This window comes from Lepisma saccharinum, chromosome 21 (genome assembly GCF_977018435.1).
Source record: "Lepisma saccharinum chromosome 21, izLepSacc3.1, whole genome shotgun sequence".
Taxonomy (NCBI): Eukaryota; Metazoa; Arthropoda; class Insecta; order Zygentoma; family Lepismatidae; genus Lepisma; species Lepisma saccharinum.
The window spans coordinates 34422958-34449647 of record NC_139249.1 but is presented as its reverse complement, the minus strand read 5'-3'; the positions used below and the strand labels follow the sequence as shown (position 1 = coordinate 34449647).

At 39.4% G+C, this 26690-nt stretch overlaps 1 protein-coding gene across 1 annotated transcript in view; it reads left to right on the top strand.

Annotated features, from left to right (window-relative positions):
- The window catches only part of LOC146003883 (thrombospondin type-1 domain-containing protein 7B-like), a 559677-nt gene that overhangs the window by 219784 nt on the left and 313203 nt on the right, over positions 1-26690 (top strand). The window contains exons 7-9 of the mRNA XM_083142348.1: positions 7827-8015; positions 20291-20394; positions 21933-22141. Coding sequence (XP_082998474.1) covers positions 7827-8015; positions 20291-20394; positions 21933-22141 — 502 coding nt within the window. The remainder of the gene's footprint in view (positions 1-7826; positions 8016-20290; positions 20395-21932; positions 22142-26690) is intronic.

The window sequence follows — 26690 nt, the reverse complement described above, 5'->3', positions numbered from 1 at the left end:
GTCGAATAGCAATGGAGGTAGAATGAAAGAAGAGAGTGTGTGAGAGAAGGGGAAAACATGAGAAAGGGGGAGAGAGAGAGGAGAGATGGATGAGAGAATGGAGGTAGAATGAAAGAAGAGAGATGCAAAGAAAGAGAGAGAGAAGAGAAAGGAAGATAAATAAAGAATCGAGACAGATGTAGAAAGAGAGAAAAGGAAGAGGAAAGCTTGGAAATAAAGAAACAGAGAAGCGAAACCGGAAAAGGGGAAAAAAGAAAGAGACACATCGAAAGTAGACAGAGAGAGATAGAAAATAAAAAGACGGGTCAGAAAACGAGAAGGAAGACAGAAACAAAAATTACAATAGAGTGAAAGCAAAGTAGAAACAGATTTCATGAAAGAAAACAACAGAATAAAATTAAATGGAGCACGTACCTCTTAGTTCCCATATTTCCACATCACTTCATGTTCGCTTCCTAGCGACAACATCCTCAAATAGTAACAATCAACTAATTGTAACAGTATGGAAAATACAAAAATCTGAAAATTGATTTTTATAATGTGTACTGAGCGCTTATATAAATAGAGTTTTTCATGAATATGTTAATATACCGTGTACGCTTTTAGAGGGAATATGTATTCAGCCAATACGCACCCAGAGTTATTGCGCTGTTGCCAAGGTAACTGCTAGCGGAAGGAAAAGACAGAGAATTCACTGCGTGTCCTATATTCAACTATATATACAGGGTGTTCATAAAGTTCCGGCTTCATTACAAGAAAACATAGCTCGAACATTTCATGCAATAGAATAATGGAGGAATTCCAGCCAACCATAATCTTTCAACAAGATGGAGCACCCCCACATTGGTCCAAGGATGTTCGAGGTCTTCTTGATAGGCATTTCCCTGGGAGGTGGATAGACCGTGATGGAGCTATTCCCTGGCCACCGCGCTCTCCTGATATCACACCCTTGGATTTCTTCTTCTGGGGGTATGTTAAAGATTGTGTTGACCGCACTTCTGTTCCAGATGTTGCTATCTTCGAAGAAGAATAACTGTTACTGGTGGCGTGTATGGGCAGAAGTGGATTACCGCCTTGACGTACTGAGAGCAACTAGAAAGGCGCACATTGATGTGTATGGCATATAAACGTAGAGAGTTTCATTTTGCAATCAACAGCATTGTTCTATTGCATGTAGTTTCGAGCTGTATATATATATGGACTATTCTAAATAATCTTCCCGATTTCAAAGTTTAATATTTCACATTTATTTAGTCACAATGACATGCAAATTATTTTAAATGAAAGAAAAACTCAAAAAGTTTTTTTTTACATACATACGTGTTATGTTCCACGTCAATGATGCTCAATATGAGTGCCTTTTGTAATTCGGCACACATCAAGCCGATAGTCAAATTCTTGCCACACTATTCCCAACATCTCAGACTCAATGGACGCAACTGCTTCTTGGATGCGTACTCGAAGTTCAGGTAAGTTGTTAGGTAGGGGAGGCTCATTCACTTGGTTTTTAACATAACCCCACAAAAAAAGTCACACGGGGTGACATCTGGCGAACGGGGGGGCCAAGAAAGCAGAACCTGATCCTCACGACTAGCTCGTCCTATCCATTTGGACTTAGTAACCTTCTGTTGAGTTCCCTCCTGACATCCCGGTGTCAATGTTGGGGCAATGTTCAATTCTCTGCTTGCACGAATCGTTGATTTTTGGGGGCTTCTGACGAAAGTCGCACGCACCCGATCAACTGTTTCATCACTAACTCCTGGCCGGCCTGTTGATTTCCTCTTGCAGATACACCCACATTCTTTAAATTGTCTATACCACTTCTGAATTGAGTGACCGCTTGGTGGATCTAACCCGAACTTCGTCCTAAAACTTCGTTGGACACAAATTACTGACTGTTGTACATGAAATTCCAGGACACAAAGTGCTTTACTTGATTTACTGTCGCCCTAGCGGCAGAATGCGTAACTAAACATCAGCTTTGCCAGACACTAAAACTTTTTGAGTTTTTCTTTCATTTCAAATAATTTGCATGTCATTGTGACTATATAAACGTGATATATTAAACTTTCAAATCGGGAAGATTATTTAGAATAGCCCAATATAATCCTCTCACAACTGTTCTTTGTGGCGTACGAGTAAGCGATAAGGGAATAATTTTACACCGCCCTTGCTAAGAAAACGATGAACTCGAACTGACTCAGACTCGCAATGTTCGAGAGCGCCCTCGACAATGAAGGGTCATTGTGCATATTGAGACGAATTTAATACCCATAGCTTTCCCAAGACAGAACAACTCAGCTGTCAACACGGAGACAGCGACAGAAACAGGCGGAAGGAGTTGTTCCTAGTGTTTCGTATGAACGATAACTCCCGCTGTAGGCAACGGAAATTTATGAGGCTTGGGCACTCAGGTTCAAAATGTCTTGCCCCATCCTATGATGAACCTTAAAGTGGCTAATTTCATGAAAACTTCTCGCGGGCATGAAAAATACAGAACATGGCGTTTAACTTGCGCGCCGCGGTTTCCCAACTGTACAACGTTGCACCTCTGCCATTGGCTGGTCGCCAAAGACACGTTCTGCGTGGCCCCGATCGATATCGCTTCTAAAACAGTACGCCGTGTAGTTAAACCTGAGCTTATACTAAGTTCCAATGCTATATTGTGCACATGGCTGTAAACGAGCTCTCTGACTGGTTGTTTCGTTTCGGGTTGCGCAAACAATGTCCAAATGCAAATCACATCCCCTTGTGCGCATTCATTTAGGCCGATATTAAAATTCCCGCTTCTTCTCCTTATCCGGATGAACAGACAGACGAAGGTGGATGGTGCCAACATGTTCCCAATTCCAGGCCATGTCCTAATGAACCCCTTTGCCCTTCTTCCTCCCTTGAAGATGTCCCCCCCACCTTCTTGATTGTTCGTAGTCGGAGTTGGGACAACAATCGAAACAGAAGTGCAAATTTTCCTCCTCGAAGGCGAAGAGTTTGATAAAAAATCAATACGAAAACAGAGATGAGGCCGAAAGTTAGAAACTTTCCAGATAGAAAATGTAACAAAAAGAAAGGACGAAATAAAAAGAGAGAACAAAGTTTCCTCGGCTCTTCATAATGAACGAGCTTTTCTTCCATCGCCAACAGAGGTCTCTAGGACGGGCGATTCAAATCGGCTCTCAAGCATTGTATCTTTATTTCTCTCAATTTCTACCCTACTGTCACACTTTTTACACAACTCAGGAGTTTTAAAATGCATGGTACTGATATGTTGTAGGAATTGTTTCTTATAGTCAAATCAAACTTCTTTTTCTGGATTTCCCTAAACTATATCTGTTTATGGAAATAAAAATAAAGTGGTGAAAATGCAGACTATGAACCGGCAAAAATTTGTTCAGATTTTTTAAAATCCTCGGAGAGAATAACATTTCAATATTATTTCATCAACACAGTTAAACGAAGACAACTCTTTAAATAAATTACAATAATGCATTTAGTAAGATACGTCTTCTTAAAGTGACTAACAAAGTAATTGAGTTACGATATAATTGCTTTAGTTCAAAAAGTAGCTATTTAAAAAGTAGCTGTTACAGTTACTCATTTTGAAAAAAATAACTGCGTTCAAGTAACTCGTTCAGAAAAAATAACTGTTATAGTTGCTCGTTTTGAAAAGTAACTTAACACTTACTAGTTTTGAAAATAACTCCGCTATAGTGATAGTTTTGAAAAGTCTGTTACAGCTACACGTTTTGAAAAGTAGTCCACTTATAATTACTAATTTAAAAAGTAACTTAATTACAGTTACGCACTTCAAAAAGTTACTCAGGTACAGTAACTCGATTTGAAAAGTAACTCTGCTACAGTTACTCTCTTAAAAGTAACTGGAAGTTACTTACATACTTACTTCGTTCGTATAATCCGTGCATGGGCAACGCTCATATTGTATTAACATCTTCCGTTTCTCCCGTAGGGCGCATCGTTGAAATGAAGAAACTCTAGCTCCTTGTCTTCGGGTGGAGAAAGTCAATGGTGTATTCCATATATAAGAGAGGTGACTATATATGTTACATGTTTGCTTCAATACGGCAAACATTTGTCCAATGCTAATCATTCCGTGATGTGGTAGCTGGGTTTGAGGCTTGCCTTCCAAAGGGTGGAAAAGTTCAAAGCGTGAAGCTCCTGCCATCTAGGGGCAAAAAGCAAACATTGTTCACTGATTGGAAATGTATGTTCACAATTAAGCAATAATATTGTTCGTCGAGGTTACCCAAAAGAGACAAAAAAATTATGTAAAATGAAAAAAGCAATACGAACGCCCTGTAGTATTGGCACATTTATTAATATCTAGTGCAGCCAGTGATGTGCGTTTACGCGTAAACAACGATAGTCTACATTCTACACGTAGACTATTTTATACACGTGGATTACGTAATATATGTAAACAACATGGCGAAAGGTGATAACTTAGTGAAGGGCGTCGTGGAATTAAAATAAAATTATACTGCGTATCAGTTGCTGATGTGTGAAGGGAAGTTTTCACTCTTTCATTCAAATTCGAACAATTTCTCACCTAGGAAGAAACCTAATAGAAATATTCTAGTGTTTCTTTGGGAAAAGACCATTCTTGCCTAACGACTGCCATCTGTTGTCTTTTTTGCATACTATTTATCTTCCTCCATAGTTGATAATAGAACAGAAGAAAAATTTTGTTGTAAATAGGATTATTTTCATTTCGTTAAGAACCAATATTGTTTAAAACGTCACTTTCCTTTCATGAAATCCTTGAAAATTAATTTTTATGAACTTTAGATTGTCTACGTAGTCTATGTAAACTACAACTCAATGTAATCTACGCGTAGATTACGTGTAGACAACGCATGTAGACGTAAACTTATAGTCTACGGCACATCACTGGTGCAGCCACGAGTGTGCCAATGTATATTCTTCAGAATGTTGCACACCTTTGAGAATATCGCCAACCTACATTAAGCGTTCCTAATAACTAAGAAAAGCCTCTTGTACTGGATTTCAAGTTACTAGCACGCATTAATCATTTTCGAAATCTTCTTTTCTCCATTGAAGGAATATTTGGGAGGGGATGGGACGTATATGGCCAACCCTAGGCTGTTGCGAAGCGAAAATGAAAAAAGAAAGGAAATCTCGCGGAATTAATTTAGAAAGAGGTCTCGCAGAATTCTTAATTAGTAAACATCTCATGAAACATTAACGCCGAGAAATCCTCCTTGTCTCCGGGAATTGTTTCTTCATTATCCCATTCTCCCGTCTCCTGAAACTAAGCAACTGCCTTTCTAAATGAATTTCTGTGCGGAAAAGGCGAGTTTTCTTTCTACTTAGAAAAAAAAAAGAAAACTTTTTTGTTGAAATTACGGTCGGTTTAGCATCAGCATGCTCTGTTTCTATATACGTTCTTTCGTTAGTATAGCCTACCATAACTCTATACGTATTATCATGGGCGGAGTTTGAGCTTTTGCTTTGGGGGAGCCAGACTCCGGGAGAAGCATATGATATTATGAACTAGGGGATATTCAATAACTATCAGGTATTGAATATCCCCTAGTTTATAAGGGGTCCGGAGGCCTTCCCCCCGAAATTAAAAAAAAACAACTTAAAAACACTGCCTTTTAGATTTGAAAATGTTAAATATCCTCGCTTAAGTAAACAAATATTAATTATTATGTTGGTTGTCAGTTTTAAAAGAAGAAAAACAGTACGATTATTGCATTTTGAATTTCATTATTTTTTTATTGATACAATACTCATATTACTTTAAAAAAGTTACGGTACAATAGTAAGCTTCAGAAATTTTAGAAAAATTAAATTGAAAAGTTCTTTTGATGCCTGAGCAGTAAATGTTGACTCAACACATAGTCATTCTACGTTTTTCTTTCTTCAAACTGTACACATCAATCAAATCGTCTAAGATTACATGCCAAACGTCAAGATTTGCGGTATGGCTTCATAACAAAATGTAGTAACTGAACTTAATCATGTGTTATTTTTTTAGTCTCTTTTAAGTTGGGGCGCCAGGCTCCTCCCTGGCCCCTCCAGAACTCCGCCTATGCGTATTATTATTATATAGTTTATCTTACTTCTGTGATTCTGAACCTTCGTGATCCCACAGCCCGGTAAATTCGTTTTATAGAAGTCGAAGCCCCGATCCAAAAAATTGTAGTCGTAAATAGCTTTCTAATTTTTTACCTTTATACGGCAATTAATATGTACTTTTAAAATGTAATATTAATAAATAAATCATGGCATAATCAAAGAGCCGATCTTCGTGGTGCAGGTTAGCACAGCGCTCTAGGACGTCAGGGTTTTCGGGTTCGAATCCCGGGTTGGGCACGGGTGTTATTTTTTAGTGTCCCTTCATTAATTTCATCAGGTTGTCACTCGTATTGATATTCGCGATTAGCCAAAAGCGAAGTAAAATAAACCAAATTAATCAATCGAGATTATTATTTTTTGTTTTTTATTGATTTGCTTCATTTTACTTCGCTTTTTGTGCCACTTTTAACTAATTTGCGAAGATAGAGATGAGTGATTATATGAAGAAATTTATGAATGGACACTCACAAACATCCATGCCCAGGTCGGGATTCGAATCCCGGACCCCTAGCGTCGTAGCGCGATGTGCTAACCACTTCGTCACGGGGCCGGCAATAGCGAGTATTAGTGTGAGTATATCTAAGCTTGTTGACAAACATAAAATTTGGTTTAAATTAGTCTACAACGTCTGGATGTAATGGAATCATCACGTAAGTGTAAGTAAGGCCCTGAATTTTACGTAGCCAAAACCTACGAAATATGTAAAGGAAATCACTGAAATAAGTTACAAAAAATATAAATATATTGGAATGTATAATATAATAGTTTTCGTAGTCGGTCATTTCCTTCATTCTTGAGATATTTTTTAGGCTCCTGACAGCACAAAGGAAATTATACTAAATTAACTTATCAACGATTTAATTATGAGAAGTCACGTGGAAAAATGAAACTATAATGAGCCAAATAACATTGGAAAGTTTGTGCAAGATAAATTGTTAACGCGAATGACAACAGCTTTGGAGAACTATACACGCGAGAGATGCATTAAAATTTCCAAAACATGCGAGAATATTCTCATCGAATGAAGTAAGAAGTACGCTACAAGCAAGAAATGAAATTAACATTACCAGTATTGGGTAAAAGCTTATCTCGAATGTTCGTACCATAAACATATCTACAATATACCGGCATTTTGTTATTGTCACATAAACCTCCAGGCCCTAATTTGTTTTTAAGTCACCTTTATGCACAGAAAGTCTAATCGCGACAATAAAACTACCATTACGCCTTCAAGGGAAGCCTAGTGATCAGATACAAAAATGTACAAGATATATGATCTATATGCAACATAACATAATTTATTTGCTAAATCAGAAAATTGAGCTTGCATGTTCGAAAACATTCCCCAGATGTAGGTAATTGTTAATTGTGTATTAGAAACAACTTATAAACAAAAGTTCTGAATTCGCATCTCTAACAGCGAGATGTTTACAATCTAGTATAATGCCTCACAAATTACGAATATTTCACCATTTGATCCAAAGTGCGTTTAATTCTCGCGCTTAAGAGCAAATTCGACTCTGATTGGTTTATAACAAGCATCGCACTTGCAGCATTGGTTGAAGGCACTCACGTGATAATAAGGAGTGCTGCTATCTAGCGAGAGATATCTAAGTTTTTATCCTTTTCCTGTAAAGCATGTTTTGTTACACTAAATTGTCAACATCTTCAAAGTGCCCTTTCTAAGTTTTCGTCTATCGTTGCAGGTACAAGTGGCTGCCGTCCAAATGGAGCAACTGCGTCGTGACGTCAGACGAACCAGGAGCACGATTGGTGGAAGTTGGCTGCGGGGGAGGAGTGCAGTTACGCCATTTGACCTGCGTTACCTTCGTCGGTGACCAACCTGTGGACCCTGACTTGTGTTCATCTCTGGAACCTCTGCCCACTGTCCAAAGGTATTTTTCATCTCTTACCTCTGAATATGATGCACTTGCATCATTATTACATATAATAACCGTATTGTGAAAATGTAGATACAGAGTTACCAAAGAGCTTTAGCAGGGAATTTCTCCCTGAAAACCAGTCGACTCTTGCAGGAAAATGTCATCAGCCATTTTTATATTCATGGTGTCTGTGAAAAAGAGTATCAATAAGAAAGTGTTCTAAATGGTTTGTAGCCCTCCTAAATTTGAGAGGAATAAAAATATATAATTCTAAGAAAATATTACAGAAAGGTGTTGTTTTGAAATTGAGTATTGCTTGACATGCTAGATATTATAACTGCATAGGTGGCTAAGCGCATTAAGGGGTCGACTTTGCATCTCAGCTCCACTAGCGTACGTAGAGGGAGGCTGGTGGGGCTACAGCCCTTCCGAAATTTTGAGAAAATCAAATGCAAAAACCCCTTAAGAAAACTAAAGTGATTAGGCTCTCTCCCACGAACAATGAAACTTTCTGTGGGTTTCTCGTCCCCTTCAGTTGACACCTTCACAGAAGCTTGAAGCGTATCTTGTCATCCTATTTCTTAATTTAGCAGTTAATAAAACGGAGGATAATTTAAATGCGTTCATTATTTTGACTATTAATTATAAAGAGGACTGAATCAGTGCTTATTATTACATATAAAGCCAGAAACAGTGCGTTCTATGTTAAATTAAAGTGAATGAAAGGAAGTCAAAGTGAACATGGTTTTCCAAATTTCTTAGCTATTCTCCGAATGCACTGCCGGGTTGCTGAAATTTTCGGAAGGGATCTTTTAGTTTCCGGGGTGGATCCCACACCCTCGGGCCACCTTCAGAATTCATAATTTTCTTCAAGCACGAATCAGAACATGCCGGGAAAGTAAATTCTCTGCTAGCAACACTGCTCTTACGTCACTGGAATGTCTTGAAGTAATAGTAATGGCGATGAATCAAGCAAAGTTGGAAACACGGAAATCTCATGCGCCGCCTTAGTTGCAATCCAACGACGTAATTCCCGGAGAAGGAAACTTGGAAGTTATAAACGGAAACCTCATCAGAGCAAAACTTACAGAACAGAAATCCTATCGCCCTGTTCATTTGCCACCTTCCCAGGTAATCACATTAGTTTGCATGGGAGGGGTCGTCTCTCATTCGGGTTCCCCTTCCGCGTCTCTCCCTCTCACGGCATCCCTTTGTCTTTCCTCGGAGTTTAATGTTGTTCCATTTGCCAGGTTCGTTACAACGGGAAGGAGGCATCATGATGTTGCTTCCTTTTGTCATTGTTGGTAAAACAGATTGGACGTTTCGCACGGCGCTATAGAGCTTCTTTGTCTGCATTTTGCTTAGTAATACGAATTGCTGCGCTGGTATAAAATCTGTGCCGTAAAGAGATGAGAATGGTAGAGTCAGATTAATTTCCTAACATCCCGATGAACGCACGGGCTGTAGGCTACTATACTGAACGCAATTCCAACTGGCGACTGGGAAACAGCGAATCAGCGATCTGTTGAATTTTCTTCGACAGAGATCGGGCGTTTTCGAGTCACAAGGTACCGAACGTTGTTGCCAAATGTTGCCAAACGTACTGTAAATAGAGAAAGTCTTCTCGGGCAACGGTATCATCAGCACCAGAAATACAGTTGTACCAATTAATGGTACAACTGCACACGTGGTCCTAAACGATGAAGTTTTCGGAAGGGCCACCCACAGGTCGGAATGCCGGCGGACATACAGTCATATGAAGACAACTGGCAAAAAGAGAAGTACGCTTGGCAACGTTGCTTCGGGAGAGCGATGTGACCCCTTCAGCTTTTTCTTTGCAACTGAGTTTGTTGGCACCCATTGGACCACACCCTCGAAAATGGTTGGAGAACAGGACGCGTCAGAAATAGCCATCAAGGTCAACCGCCATTTGAAGTTGCGTTCAGTATAGGGAGCCTTCCGACAGACTATAATACGGGACAAAAAACGCGAGCTTCAAGGTAAACCGTTTTCCTGCTCCTCTCTTCACCCCTTTCACGTTTCGACACGAATGGGTGAGGTTCTCTTATGCCAGTGGTTCGGTAAAGTTGACTATTTCTATTACCATGAGTGGCACCAATAGCTGATGGCAGTGAAAGCATCCCTCGGATGCCACAGCAAAGAGAGGAGAGATAAGGTAGGCACATCAATGAATACAGTAAGAGGATTATTGCACACGTGTATGGCTTTTTCAGACGTTAGCTGATAATTCAGAAACGGCAAATGCTATTAATTCCAAACAACTTCAAGAGCTGACTAGAGACGCATGTGGCTGGAACGACTGTGCAATGCATTAACAAGGCCATCGATAATGTGGGAGGAAATGAAGACCATTTTCATACACCACGGAAACGCAACAAAAGAGAGAAGAATATAACCGGATTTGATGAGCTGGATAAGGAAGTAGTGCGTAGTAGTAATGTTTATGATCGTGGAGAAAATTAACTGCTGAAAAGACCTGATTTAACAGACAAAATAAACTTTCGGTTAAAATAAAGTGTTACCAATTCTGAGGAATTCAAAGAAATGTTAAAAATAAAGTATAAAAATAATCAAGTATACTAAATTTGTGTCGGCCCTTTCAACACATGCTTTTTCAAGCACAAAACTGTTCAATCTGTATTGTATTAATCTATGTTGGAATCTTTTCTTTAAAAATGTGTTATTGTTAATGTTACAATAGGTAATGAATTGTTTAACTTAGATCAGGAAAAAATGCTGAAACTATGGAAATATAAAACAACTAGTAGTAACCATGGTAAATTGTAAACAAAATTATGATATAAAAGAGCTAGACCTTTGTAAGCCTACGGGACATTCTTCTGGTTGCCGAAAGGCTGATGGTTCAGGGGACGTTGGGTAATATCTTGCTTCAATCTTCGGATTGGCTGGTGTACTTGTACTCCATTTGGCAGATATTCCACAAACCCAACTCTGAAAAAGGCGTTCTCCTGTATCATCAAAAAGACCAGGGTTATAAACTTCGGTGCAACTAATAGGTTTAGGCCTACAAGTTGTATCGGGTGAATTCTCTGTTTGAAAAGTGTTTTGTATATCATCGGAAGTTTAAATAAATCTTCGAGTAAAGGATCTTAATGATCTTTCATTTCAAACCTACATAGGTGATAATTAAAAATAAATCCTGCACCACAGACCACGCAAGGGCTTGTTCCTACTAACCCTTAGAAGCCTTTGAGAAGTCCGATAAAAGGGCTGTAACCGACTAACATAAAGCCCTAAAGGCAGAAGGTGCGTGTCAAATTATAAATAATAGCGTAAAAGTATAAAATTTTAATCAGAGGGAGAAAGCGTCAGCCCAGCATACCAACAGCGCGTGACCGTTAGGCTCGTATTTTCGTGTCCTGCATTATAGCAATAGGTGCTGGTTTCAGTGGTTTGATTTAACGGCTCTCTTGTTGATTGGCCGCTTCAGGAGTTATGACTCGCACCGAAGCTGCAAATGAACAGCCAACGATGTTACGGAAATATTCACTCTCTAGTTCTGGTGATATTTTGACTGGTTAGCGAGCCTACCAAAAGTGTTGAGCGTGCGCTGGAGAGATAATGATAGGTGCATGGTTCAGATGACGTCAGCGTCTCGCTTGTTGATTGGTCGTTTCGGAGGCTATGACTCGTTCTGAAGCTGCAAATGCAGAACGACCAGAGCTCTTACGGAAATAATCTTGCACTAACAAAACCTAATTCGTTCATTGACTGTGGGGAACAAGCCATTTTAATTGAAGGGCCCGAGTACTATTTCGCCACAAATATTAAATCTCACTCACTTAAGTCTTCTTAATGTAAATTAATAAAGAGTAAGCTTTCATTTACTAGATGAGTGAGGTTACTCACACAAATGGTTAGTTAGGATACAACACACCAGGAGGCAGTACATGTTAAATGCAGAAATTAATAAACAAATCGACTTTTCTTTTCAGAACGTTTATTATTAATATGGTTTGAATACGGTTCAGCACAGCACAGACCAGCATTAGTAAATTGATTTAAAGGAAATCAAGCGGGTAAAAACTCATAACCGCCCGGTTTGGATATGTTCACCGAGCTTCAGCTCGGCACATAAGCCGAACAGGCGGAATGACTACCTGAGAGTTAAAAACAGTGCTGGACCTGTCTCCTGCCTCATGAGCAGGAGAAGTGAAGACAAGCTTATTAATATCATGGCTTCTCTGTGTCTATCCTGGGTAATATCAATAAACTCTTGGCTATCATTCCAACTTTCTTCAGATCCATTTCAACATTGTCATTCCAGCTTCATCTTTGCCTTCTTACAGGTCTCTTACCGTCAGGTTTCCCAATAAACTTATCTTTCCTCTACCACACCACTGGGCTGTCAATCAATCTTCTTGATGTAATTACTATATTTTACATGATTACAGATTACGTACTAAATAACAAAATTATGTAACACGAAAGTCCATGACAAACCTCTACGCTTTGCTAAACCCACAAAACCACGTAATCCGACCAAAGTCCTCCTGGAGATATCGCCGACATCCATCGCACTGTCCATTAGATCGCACGGTAAAAACTCATGGACAAATCGCTTCAACTTGTTTTGATGCCTTCGTGTTTTTCCAAACACGAATTTCCCTCTTCCTCCTCTTTTTTTTATCTTTCCATCCAATTTGCTTCTTCTTAAACTTCTTTCCGTTTTTCCCATTTTGTCGAGACCTTGTTTCTGGTTCCCTTGGCGCATTTCCTGCATTGGATTCGTTTTCGGAAGAGGAGGGAAAAAGTGGGAAATTTATAAGAGAAAAAGGAGGGAAAAATTGTCTCCGGCAAAGGGGAAAATGCGTTGCCTGGATTCGCCATTAACGGCCAATCCCTTCCCTTCTAACGCTGGGAAGTAATCAGCTTAAAAGACAACGGGTTCAGAACTCTTACTTTTTGGCACGTGTAGAAACAAAGAAACCAAAAGGAAGCAGGAATAAATGGAAAGCTTGGATGGAAAGGATCGTTTGAAAAAGCATGCAGAGAAGTTACCAGGGTAATTTTATCTAATGGTTTTACCTTTTGAAGTGATAAAATGTAAGGATAGATGTCTCTTCAGCACTCCAAAGAGCCAGTGCGCTATTGACAAGGTTTTATGAGTAAATCTTTATATATTTCTTTTTCGTAAGTGTATTCTATCTTTACCTAATTCAAATGCTTAGGAGTAATACTAACAAATGAAAATGGTATTAAAGAGGAAAGAAAAAGCAGGCTTAATTCAGGAAATGCGTGTTACTCTTCTCTTCATAAACTTTTGTCTTCTCGTATAATATCTAAGAAACTAAAAGTTAAAAAAATACAAGACAGTAATTTTGCCTGTAGTATTATATGAATGTGAAACTTGGTCCCTTACGTATAAATTAAGAGTATTTAAAAATAAAATTCTCAGAAAAATATTTGGACCTAAAAGGGATGAGAAGACAGGTGAGTGGAGAAGGTTACATAATTTAGAAGTACATAACTTGTATTCATGTCCAGACATTATTAGAATGATTAAATCAAGAAGACTTATGTTGCCAGGCCATGTGACAAAAATAGGAGAGGAAAAGGGAGTTTACACGATTCTTGTTGGGAAGCCTGATGGTAAGAGACCTGTAGGAAGACCAAGACGAATATGGAGAGATAACGTTGAGATGAACCTAAACGAAATTGGTAGGGGTGGAGAAGAGTGGATAGATCTTGCTCAGGATAGGGACAGATGGAAGGCTTGTGTTTCTGCAGGCCTTCGGTTTTAAGAAGGCTAGAGAGCTAGTTAGATTTTGATGAAGATATAAAGACTAATAATAATATAATAGTGTATTTTTCATACATGATAGAAAGATAACTTTTAAGCACATGTCTCCCTAAATTCAGAAACTGATGTAACTAGTACAGCCACAAGAAAAATGTGCTTGAAGACGATCGTCACATTTTTTTCTTGTTATCTTGTTTTAGAGATTTTAGTAAGTGATGCATCCGGAGTCCAGTGTAAGCGTTGTAGAAAATTAACATTGCAACCACCATTGTGGAATTAACGATTGTAGAAACAAAGTGGAGCTTGTAGCAAGACAATAGGAACTGTGAGGCCTAGTTCAGAATTCAATCTCCTTTCAGTTTATGCAAGACGCCAGTATGTTGTGATTTGCGTGTTGCCTGACTGAAGGCGTTTGTGATACTTTTATATTCCAAACCAACTTTTCTTTATTGCTTCTTATCTGACAGTCCTATCGTGCTCCTGTTTATACAATAGGGTGTTATATACACTCGTGATGTTGTTTTAGGTTGTAACTTACGCCACAGATACATCTCTTGGCATAGTTTTTCTGTCTAAAACAAAAGGAATGTCCATGAGAGAAATCGGCATTTCCTACTTAATTGAAATCGAAGGGTTCTGGATTCGAGTCAAGGTAGAGGTGTACATTGGCATTGATTCGGGAATCAAATTACAGGTCCAGTCCAGAATAGCTTAACTGAGCATGAAACGAACTTGAAAGAAAATCTGTTCAATTAGTCAAGTATTGCGGGTCATCCGTTTCGCAAAAATCAAGAAATTGGATTCCGTAATATTGAATTTTCTTTTCTAAAAAAAAATGTTGCGTAGGCTTCAACTAGGGTTACTCATTGATAGGTTAATACAGTTTGTGATTTTACAACTTAAAATGACTCCATTTGGAACTGCTGGGTTTTTCAACCGAGTGTATTACGAAGAAATACCACATACAACTTTTAAGCATTTTAACAACCAAATATAATTTTTGAACATGTCAATTCTGATTACATACAATGCAAAATAATTCTTGAAACATTTTCTTGTTCAATGAAAATTCAGTTGAAATCATAAGTGAACGTAATCTACCCGAACTCAACCGTATCTGGTTAGAGAATTCAATGTATGTTATTAATATTGCAAATTCTGTTCAATTCTTTTGATTACTGAATATTTATGAAGTTTCTCTTATCTACTTCTCTACTCCTTATTACAAAATTGAAACTAAAAATCTGTATTTTTCTAAAGAACAACAGCAACTCCATCTACCGAGCAGGAGAAAAATGCTTCTCCATGGCGACGCTTTCCTCCCATCTTTCAGCCTAGAGGTTGCAAATGCAGAAAACAAAATCCCCTGTAATAGCTCCACTAATTCAGGGAGGAGGGGAAGAGAAATGGATGCTCCGTTCAGCCGAAAACTTGAAAGGAAAAAAAGAGGGGCGGGAATGCAGAAAGGGTATATGAGACAAGTGGGGGAGATCTTAGCTTTTGCATCTTGCTGAACGTGCCTTGTGGGGAGGGGCGTCATCGTGACGGAAGAAAAAAGAAATAAGGGGAAGAGGTGCTCTCACATAAGCCGAAGAAAGTGGAGCTAAATTGCGAGAGCGCAGAGTCGAAGGGAAAATTATCCAGCACAAATTGTCCCACTTTGCAGCGACCAGAAAGAAAATACGCCCGAAGCAAAATTATTTTTCCGTGGCCAAGATACAGACTTATTTCGGCGGAAGCGCCCCCTTTCTCCTCTCACGCACACAAAAAGGGACGTTTTGCCCGCTCAGCTTTCGCGCTCTCGATGAACTGTGGGCGATTTTAAAGCGGACCGCCTACCTTTTCTTCCTATATTAAAGCTGCTCTACCATAATGCCCAATCGCGGTTAAATAGATTTGTGTTGTTCTGTGGGTTTGAACTGTTTTCAACGTTACCTGCGTATACTTTTGCTAGATCTATTACGAAAAGGTTAAATTCGTACAGTAAAAGTAATGTCAACAATCATTACATTATCAAATTGAATTTTTGAAAAGCCATTTTTCTAGTATTATAAAAATATCAATATGCACAGATCGTAGACATGGACCTTGAGGAACTTAGAATATAGGTTCCACATTGAACAATTTAGTATACTATTTTTACTCCCTTCCATTACATCATACAGTGTTAATTATTTTGAACAAAATTTTACAGAAGTATTCTATTTAACTTACCTTCATAAATATTCTGCATATATTCCTGTAAGAAAAATATCAGTAATATTATTAGTTTCGTATAAAATAATACGTTGTTACGAAAAGATCGGTGAAAGTCTATGAAACCATTACTACATTCAAATGTGGTTACAGTAAGTCTTATTTTCCTACTATTCCTACATTGTAGCCCAAAAGGAAAGATATAAAGAGTTTTGGGTTGAAGTTCAATATAAGTACTCTAGGTGATTCTAGTTTCTTGGTGAAAGAATCCAGGATACATCAAGCTCAAGAGATGAGAATTAAGTCTTCTAAAAATGCCATCCCTCGAGTCTGATAACAATTATCGTAAAATGACAAAATTGTAGCATTTTGACAATTATTAGAATACAGGTGTACTTACTGCAGTCAGCTTCTCGGTTCTGCCATTCATGTACAGGTTATTAAGAGAAAATAAAATACCGAACTCTTTGATTTGCCCTCGTATATACAGAAGCTATTTGCAATTTTTTTAACGTACTTTTTTTACGAATATTGCACGGGGAACTAGTGTGGTTCAGTTTGTTAGGAAGAGTTGATACAGTGTGTGATCTGTATAAAAGCGAGAGAAAACTTACCCCAATAACAGAAGAGACAAATTTACTTCCTCTTCCGAAGACATCATATTTGTCGAAAGAGCTTATAAGCTGGATGGGGCCCCCTCCCTCTTCGATATAAAGGAGTCCTGCAAGTTTCATTACAATCTGCCGTCCCCTGTTAGTGGCTGGTGTCACTCGATATCAATGATCCTCCGAACCAACCCAAAGATCAGGAACTGAGAAGAGGAAGCCCCCGAATCTCTCCTCGCCAGATGTCCTCACGAGCGCTATATTTCACGTCACCCTCCGACATCCCCCGCACTTGTCTCGGCGCTCAGGGCAGGCGCCACCGGGTCGAAACCAGGATCCGTGAGATATTCCTTTTATTTCCTGCAGAACCTTTCTAAGGGTTTCCTGTTCTTTTTAATGTTTAAGACTAGATCTGGTCCTCCTCTTCGTTCCTTCGACCAATCAGGTTCTTGCGGTAAGATTAATAGCGATAATCCTTCAATCGAGTTTCGATCAGTCTGCCGTCATTTTTTTCACCCTTCGGTTCCAACGTCAGATGAATTCCACGCCATCTCTTAACGTCAGGCTTAACTACGGCGTGAAACTCGGTTGCCATCTGGCGGTTGTATTTGTAACTTTTTCCACTGAACGGGTGGCTTTCGTTCAATGCTGCAGGAAAGTGGGATGGGTGCGTTTAGAGAAACGGATGGGGAAGTCGAGAGGATGTAAACTCTCCTTCATTCTTTGCGACACTTCAAGTGCCTAAGAAGTTACTCAAAGTCAGGCTCGAACTTCGCAATCGTACTTTCGCGACTTGTGAACTCGTCTGGTATATTTCAAAGTAACCTCATTTTTTGCTCTTCGTGTTTTTAGCGGACATGTGGAAAAGTTTGTCTTTTATAGGCATGAGTGCCCCAATCTTTGAAATTAAATATACATTTACTATTTCAGACCCGGTGTATCCAGTAATTTCTTAGATAGGAAGGGTTAGACCTTCTCTATTCGGTAGCCATTACTAGCTGTTTGTTTTACCAATTTTCAATGAATACGACCTTCTTCGTAAGACATCCTGAAGCAACATTGAGTGTTTTAAGCCTATTGGTTTCAGACAGTGTGCGAATTAACGGTGGGGATGCCGGTTCCCTCCTCCTCACAAAAGAATTTATCCTCCGCAAAATAAAATTATTTTTATCCCTGCTAGGGATGTTTTTATCCCCCTCAAGGAATATGGGATTGAAAGCATATAGTACAGTAAAACCTCATTAATCCGGACTAATGGGGGGGGGTCATTTGACCAGTTTAACGAAAGTCCGGATTAACTGAAATACCTAAACGAACAGTGGAAAGTGCATTAAAACTCCGTTTATAGCAACAAGACACGTTTATTATGGTGTACGTAAAGGGCATAGGCTTAAATACACTATAGTATACAAAGTCTGCGAGAAACATAATTTCATCAGTGGTTGACTGCCTTTTCTTTGGGAAGTTCTCTTGTTGACTTCTAGCCACATTTAAAACCTTGCATTCTGCTTTTTTGGCCTTTTGTGCCTTTCCGGATTAAGCAAAGTCCGGCTTATCGGGGTCCGGATTAACGATGTTTTACTGTATATCATTTCTTAACTATGTAACAAACACAATTGAAAAATCATTCATGTCCATTAACGATCCAGTCATCATAAAATATTTCCCTGCCAAAAAGTATGCAGCCTTGTGTATTTAAGGACACATTTTGCAATTGATCAACATCACCGAGCCGAGACAATAAAATTCGCTATCCAGCATGCTGTTTTCCACTGAAGTTTTCATGGCATATTGCTGATGTATTAAAGTGTTCATAAGAAACCTATAGGTTTTTTAGATGGATGTTAACTTTGAACTTGTCAATGTAAATTTCGTCAAGTTTTCAATTTTACCAAAAAATTTAATGCTTTACACCCAATTTTCTAAGGCACTTACAACCGAATGGCAATAGTTGTCAAGCAAGAAGCTTAATTCGCACAGTGGTTTCAGATATATTTTACTATTTTTTTTATGCCGCTTTTATGCTTCGTTAGGGTAATCGTGCCGATGAGGCTGAATGATGATTAGTTAAGATTGAAGGAGCGTAAACTCATGTCCATATAATGGCTCGGATACTTAATTTTCAGTGGCATAATCTCAGCTATCATGGATGATTACAGGCTAGTAACGTCGTTAATTTTCCTTCATTAACTTATAACGAAGTTAATAGTTACTTTATCGTTGCGTTCTTTTACAAGATACATATGCACACACAAATATTCACATCTCCACTTATACGAAAGTTGAAACTATTATCGGTTTCACTTTGTCAGTATCCACCTGGAATATTTATGTTTATGTGTGTATACGAGGGTGTGCTGATAAGTCCTTACCTTTTGTGCTTTCTTCTAGTTTGAATTCATCAAATTGTAGGTTGTAATGTACCTTCGTCCTTGTAGTTTCTTATGACAAAACATGAACCTTCTAATATATCTTAGTGTTTTGGCCACAGAAGCAAGTCGGGAAAGTTTGAATGGAAGCGACAGCAGGGCTGTAATCAAGTACATCTTATAGCTAGGAAAGTCCACAAGGCAAATTCATGAAGATACGGCATATGCAATGGAGGACCATAGCCCCTGTGAAAAACTGGGTTGATAAATTTCGGACCGGCTATTTTAGCACAGATCTCGAAAAGGCTCCAGTGTAACAAGTAAATAATACACATCACTTACAGATCAGCTGAGGCCTCCCCGATGGCGCAGTGGTAGCGTCGTCGCCTTGTAATCAAGGGGTCCAGGGTTCGATACAAGGTGGAGGCTCATAGTGGATCGGATCCCACTTTAAACTGTAGGTCCAGTCGCGATTAGCCTTACTGTGCATAAAGTGGACTTAAAACACCAACTCAATCAATCAATCAACAGATCAGCTGAAGCAACAACTGAAGTGAACGCGACGCGAAAAGTTGTCCAGTTCAGTCGTCCTCCTCGAGGATAACACATCAACCCGCTGGGTCACTGTCACAATGCAGAACTTCGCTGACCTCAGGCCCTAACTCCCACATTTCGGCCCTTTGGATTACCCCCCTCTTCCTAATTCTCAAAAAACACCTGAAAGGGACTCTTTTTTGCCATCCAGGCTGTAATTGTGTAATTTCAGGAGAAACCAAAAACTTTTTTTAGAAAGTTTTTCAAAAGTTCGGACAAAGGTCTCACGAGTGTGGTAGCCTCCGCGGAGAATATGTTGAAAACATCCCTCAAGCCAAATCTCGTTTCTTCTAGGTAAAGCTGGACTTATCAGCAACCCCTCGTACATATATTGATTCTGGGAGACCTCCTGTTGCGAGTTATCATCGGCTATACATACACACAAAGCCACACACATAGCTTTACCTTTAATTATAAAAATGTATATGTGATTGATTGTGTGTGTGGATAATCTACATACTAGAAGTATGTTACTGAAGTATGGTTGTAAAAAGGTAAGAAAAATATTTTTTTGTCGAAGCAGAATGCACAGTACCGCTTGGAACTGCTTGTCCTATCCATGAAATCACAATTTGTCAGCATTAACCGCTACACAAAGATTTAAGATGCTTTTTCTCAGGTATTGCAAAGCATCTAAAGTTATCTCAGTGTGTTTCTGTAGCTGTGAATATGAAATTTCAATTCAGACCGCCCCGAAGCGAAATGTAGAAGTAATCCTGTTTGTGTTCTTCCTTCCAGATGTGAAGTCGCCTGCCCCCGGGACTGCGAGGTCGGCGAGTGGGGGAACTGGGGCCCGTGCAGGCCAATGGATTGCCCGCAGTTCGGTCAGCCACCGGCGGAAGGTAAATACAAATCTCATTGCAGGCACGACTTGTGTTTGACTTTCGCATTCTCAACCCCTTCCCTAAGGAAGCTTGAAGCAGCGTTGGTTGTGCTGGGGATGGATTAACCGTGGGAATGTAGAGATTGTAATTCTATGGCTTTGTCAGTATGGCGGTCACTTTGCTCTAGAAGATTTGACAGACAATAGTCTCCTTGGAATTTCTTTCTCTGCCTTTCTCCATAATAACGTTCCATAAGCTTCAGGAGTTGTTCTAAGGGGGGAGGGTGGTGGAATTGAAAAGTCATGCCCTTGACTGAGTTATATTGACGTCATGTTTTCGTGACGTGAGAAGTAATAAACTTTTAAGGTAAAGAGAAGAAAGCCATGACAGAGAATGGAATAGAAAATGGAAGTGAGAAGCAAGGAGAGAACAGAGAGAGAGAATGGGGTATAAACAAAAAAGGGAATGAGAGAAAAGAAAAGAGAATATTAATGAGAAGCAAAGAGAGACAAGGAGCATAAGGAAAACGAGGCAGAGGAAGAAGGTAAATATAGAAACGAAAAGATAAAGAAGAAAATGTGAGAGAATATAGGTAAAGATGTAGTCCAGAAAAGCAGTGACTTTACCAGCAAAAGTAAGTGAAAAAGCAGAGAGGTGAATTTTTTTCCGGGATGGGGTCACATAAATAATGAAACCCAGAATACCATTCAAAAATATATTTGTTGCTAAAATACCATTTATTTCCTTCGCTTTTCGTATTTGGTGAAGGTAAGTGAGGAGCGGAATTGTCGACCCAGAAAGGGTGAGGGGCTTTCGCTTCCTCCGACTCCCTTCGGCGCCGTTACTAGAAGAGGTGAAGGAAGTAAGCACGAACAAGTAGATAACAATTCCAAGAAGAAAGAAAATAGAAAGAGGATTCAGGAAAAGAAATAATAGAGACAAAGAAAAATAGGAAAAGGAAGAATAAGCAGAAATTGTGTCCTAGTTCCTGAAGCTGGCAAGTATCCCCCTTAACCTTCCTTGCGATTTCCCATGCCGCATAACCCTTTTCTTTAGATCTAAATTAATTTTCCAGTCAAAACATATACTCTGTCTCGGTAATCTCTTGAGCAGGCGAGCGAAAACAAGTCTCTGCGCAAGTAGTGAGTCGAGATGGCTCGACCAATGAACAATTTGAGTGAACGGGATTGCGTGGAAGGAGAAAAACGATTGCAGCTACCAGCCATTTGCAGAAGCGTGTACTGCTTCGCTCCGCCCACTCGCTTCTTCTTCTTTTATGCGCGACTATACGGAAGCGGTCGTGAAGGTGGACCGAGTTTGAAAAAGGTGACTGGTCTATATGCAACCCAAATGACAATCGTCTACTCCACATGCCCTAACCTAACCTAACCTTAGGTTTCCTGACAGCTATGCAACCCAAAATGCACGATTGTTATTTGGGTTGCATATAGACCAGTCACTATATTGTAACATGTCTTATATTTTTGTTCATTTTTTCATTTCAGTACTGTATATTTTGGGCAATACTGTATAAATCACCTTTCGTCTCCATGCAGGTTACAGAGAGCGCCACAGGCCTGTGGTGGTGGTGGCCAGCCAGCTGGGTCTCGAGTGTCCTGCAGTGAGAGAGGTCCAGCCGTGCAAGGACCCCGCGTGCCATTCCTGGACGCCAGGCCAGTGGGGGTCGTGCCAACTCGACCCTGGGGTCATCCGATGCGGGGAAGGACGTAGAACCAGGACAGTGACGTGCAAAACTTTATATGGGGTGAGTAAACCATTCTTGAAAGCATTTCGTTTAAGTGATACATTAATAAAAAATATTCATGGATTAAACTGGATTATCATCATCACTATAATACTGGGTTTGTATTTTCTGTTATTTAACATCTCTTTTCTACCTCATTCTATCAGTCACCAGCACCAAATTGAAATTTTCATCGTCTCTAGGTCAGTGTAAAAGTACCACGCCTCCCATGAGAAAATATTTTGGTTGCGCATATGCACAGGCGTACAGAAAAGCAAGTTATGGAATCTAAACCCTACCTTGAGACATGAATTCCCTGACAGAGGACACTCCGCTTTCCTGTTCATTGTTGAATATATTTTTTTCAACAGTTGACCCCCTTCCCCCTCAACATCTGGTAATTTTAAGTTTTTGTTGTTCATTTAAGTAGAAATGAAATGTTACGGCTCTATATACACATCGTGTCATTAAAATGGCGCCCGTAGACCGTAGAAACATATTGAGACAAATGTCATATTACCAACCACATTATGTGTTATGAAAAGTAGTAGTGAGCACGTCTAGTATAGTAACGGGAAGCAAACCGACGATACGGAAAACGGTGCAAGAAACAACGTATCCGAAAGAGAAAAAGTGGATGGAGAGGAGGAAGAAACGAACCCTTGGCTAAAGCGTGTCAAAAGGTGTAAACCAGAAATTGCCGTAAGAAGGGGGGGTGGGGGTGGGGGGTAAGTTATCCGAGGGACAGGAGCTTTTTAACCTTACCTGCGTTTCTACACGCTCAAGCGAGAATACAATGGGTCACCCTCCATCCCCGAGAAAAGTAAAGTGTAGATTTCGGAATACAAGCAAAAACCTGAATAAAGGTGAGACTTTATTTTGCAAATAAGTAAAATGTAGGCTAATATACAGGGGAACATACCTAAATGTGGATAGCCAATCCTTCTTTTTGCAAATTGAGCTAACTATAGGGAATTTTAAGTACTGACACCGTTCGTGGAGTTATTTTCTTTGCCAGATGTACTACGTGTAGGTGACGTTGAAGCGGTATCATGGTGGGCGGAGGTTAGAGTACAAACATCAGAGGAAGATGGGACAGGAGCGAGAGGTATATCAGAGGTAGCACCCCAAAACATTTGTTGTCTGTAACGAGATACTGCACCAATTGTTCTTCCAAAAGGGTGAAAAATTGGCTTCGTTCCCATCTTCTGCAATACAGCTTCATATGGTGTCTGGTTTGATGCAACTGAATTTTAAAAAGTTGTCCTCGGAACATTATGAAATTTTGTCGTCTTTATGTACACACTATTTTTTACTTCCTATGTCTTGAATTACAACCATATTTTTCGTTCCTTACATCTGTGAATAGATAGCGAAAATAATGGCAAGGCTCAATAGCTACTATTTCATATTGGAAACCCTTATGGTATTCCATTATGAAAATGGCCATCTTTGTTTTCATTACATAAAAGTCTGATCTAACCAAGGACAGAGTACTTGAAACAGTTGAAACAGAGTACTTGAAACAGTTGAAACAGAGTACTTGAAACAGTTGAAACTTTGCAATACCTACACAACAAACTTCACCTTCATATCCAAATAACCTTCATTACGGTTATATTACATTAGGAAGAGAAGCAACATGAAAATCATCTCAACCCCAAATTCATCAACTTCAAATTACACAAAATAATGTCTCTCGCCTGTTCCGCACGTGTTTCACATCAGGCTGAATAGCTACGTACTGCATTTCCTGCTCCCAACATTAGGTTAAGGTACCAGAGATATCCTCATATTCCAGGTTGCAAACTTAATCCATATTAAAGTACTTTCCTCTTATATAGATATATGTATATATACGTATATAAATTGGATTCGAACACATCCAGTGGCAACCGTGGCGGAGTGGTTAGCACATCGGGCTACGACGCCAGGGATCCCGGATGCGTATTTCACATGTGCACATTGAAATAGAGATTGGGGGCGTGGTTTGTGTATGAATGCTCCCTATTGGCCAGCAGACTGCCTCAATGATATATAATAGGACACTGGCATTTATTTCATTGACTTGTGCGAACACTTTCTGTAAACCACAGACTACAAGCAGAACCATCTAGTGGGAAAAATACAACGCAATCGGATAGTAATCAATACTCGAAAAGCGAACAGACTTTCTTATTGGAAATAAAAGAGACAATAATTTTTAAAATGTTGCGTTGGATGAAAATTCTTATACAATTATTTAATATATTGGTTCATTTTCCGCTTTTCGTCAGATGCAAGCAAGGAGCATTTTTAATTCTTACTTTAAAAACCTTGAGTTGCGCCAAAACCTTAATTTCGACTATATAAGCGCGCGGCTATTTGTTTTGTAAAAAGTTGTTACAAACCAGATATTACATACTGGAAACAACACAAGATGAAAAGAGAGGAGTTTCAAAAAAGAAAAGTAGATGGCAGCACAAGGTAAAAGAATATAAATTAATCGCTGGAGGATAAGTATGGATTTAGTGAAAGTGAACTATAACAGAAAGATGTAGAAAAGATCAAAGCAATGTATAAAAAGTAGAAAATAGATGGAAAACGAAAATATAAGTGGTTTACATCATTCAACAAGTTCAAGCCTGTAGTCAATTGTTAGGCACGCCATAGAAGTACTCAATATGGAAAAAATAGACCAGCCAACCAGAAACTTCTCCATTACAAGCCACGCCCCCAATCTCTATTTCAATGTGCATATGTGAAATACGCATCCCGGGTTCGAATCCCGGCCTGGGCATGTATGTTTGTGAGTGTCCATTCATCAGTTTCATAACATTATCACTCATCCCCATCCCCATCCCCAGCGCAGTAAAATGAAGCAAGTCAATTAAACAAAAATCATTGATTGATTTGTTTTATTTTACTTCGCTTCTTGTGCCACTTTTGGCTAATTTGCGAAGATGGGGAAGCGTGATGATATGATGAAGTTGATGAATGAACACTCACAAACATCCATACCCAGGCCGGGATTCGAACCTGGGACCCCTGGCGTTGCAGCGCGCTGTGCTAACCACTCCGCCACGGAGGTCGACTACTCCGCCACGGGGACCGACACAACAATGAATCAAATGCATCCTACCTACGACGGTGCCTGATAGACATGTCCTCCTTACTTGGGTACGCCACTGATTACAGAAGATTATACATTTCTAGCAAAGCAAACCAGGAGTTTGTGTAAAATATGTACATAAAACACCTCACCAGCGGTATAACCTGGAGTGAACTTCCTAGACAATTCCCGGTGGAGGCACATAGTGGTTCGGATCCCACTTTAAACTGTAGGTCCAGTCCCAATTAACCTTTCTGTGCATGAAGTGGACTTAAAACACCAACTCAACTAGCCTAGGCAATTCCGCATGCAAGAAGAACAAAAAGAGAGCGAGAAAGACAGAACCGAAAAACTCTTGCTCTGAAGCCGAAAGAAGAGAATTGAGAACAAAAAGTAGGAACTCCTTAAAAACTTCTTCGTCCGACCCTTAAACAAGGTTTTATAGAGAGAACTCTCTTCAGATGATTCAATTAAGATGGAAGACAAGGGAAACCTTCATCTCCCTGTCAACGTCAGATTCTGAAGAAAATGAAGACAGAATTGGGTTATTGTACACGGTTTCTTCCCTTCATTCCAGTCTGTAGCCGTCATAAGGTTTGGCGGTCCGGAACACAATTTGAAATTGCAAGTAAAAACCCTGGCGAGCACTTTCAGTACTAAATTGGCAACATTGGTTCTTTTTAAATGTAATCGCCCACAGTTTAATTCATAACGAGATTACAACCCCTTTCCAATTTATTAAAAACAAGAATCACCAAAATATGCAAGAAAAATGCTCTTATGATTTGAAATGTTTAAAAATATGCACTATAATTTGAAAAAATATGCCCTTACAACTGAACTGTTTCAAATATCAATATAAATATGAGTCAAAAACACGTTCTTACCATTTTGAGAAATGTACTGTTTCAATTTTAATAGAGGCTTTTTATTAGTTTTCGTTTGGCATTTCGTCTGCATTCCACACTCGACACAATACACACGCTTCCGACTTCAACAAGATTCAATCAACAGACAGAGACAATGAAAGATTTTTCTGCAGTCCAATAGCTACCTGCTTGTGGCGAAACAATTGAAACACTTAAAAGTTTTGGGGCAATCTTAATTGTGTGCACTGCATTGCAATAGGGTAGAAAGGTTTATAACGACCAGTGGCGTAGCGTTATAGTACGCCCGTACGCCCGGCGTTCCCAGATTTAAAATTTCAAAAATGCTAAAATGCAGTGATTATAAAGTAAAACGTGACTAATTTCAAATATGTTTGACCTTCATGGCATTATAATAGCTATTTTTCGCGATCCGCTTGCAACGCTCCACTCTCAAACACTCGTTCTAGCATCTCTTTTCAATGCCTTTCCCGGCCGGACGCCGAGCAGGTTCGGAGTACAGGACTCCTATATTCCTTGCTGCCTTTATGGAGGGAAAGCTTCCATTTCTACAGCACGCGCGTAAATGGGCTGTCTTACGCCCGCGTACGAG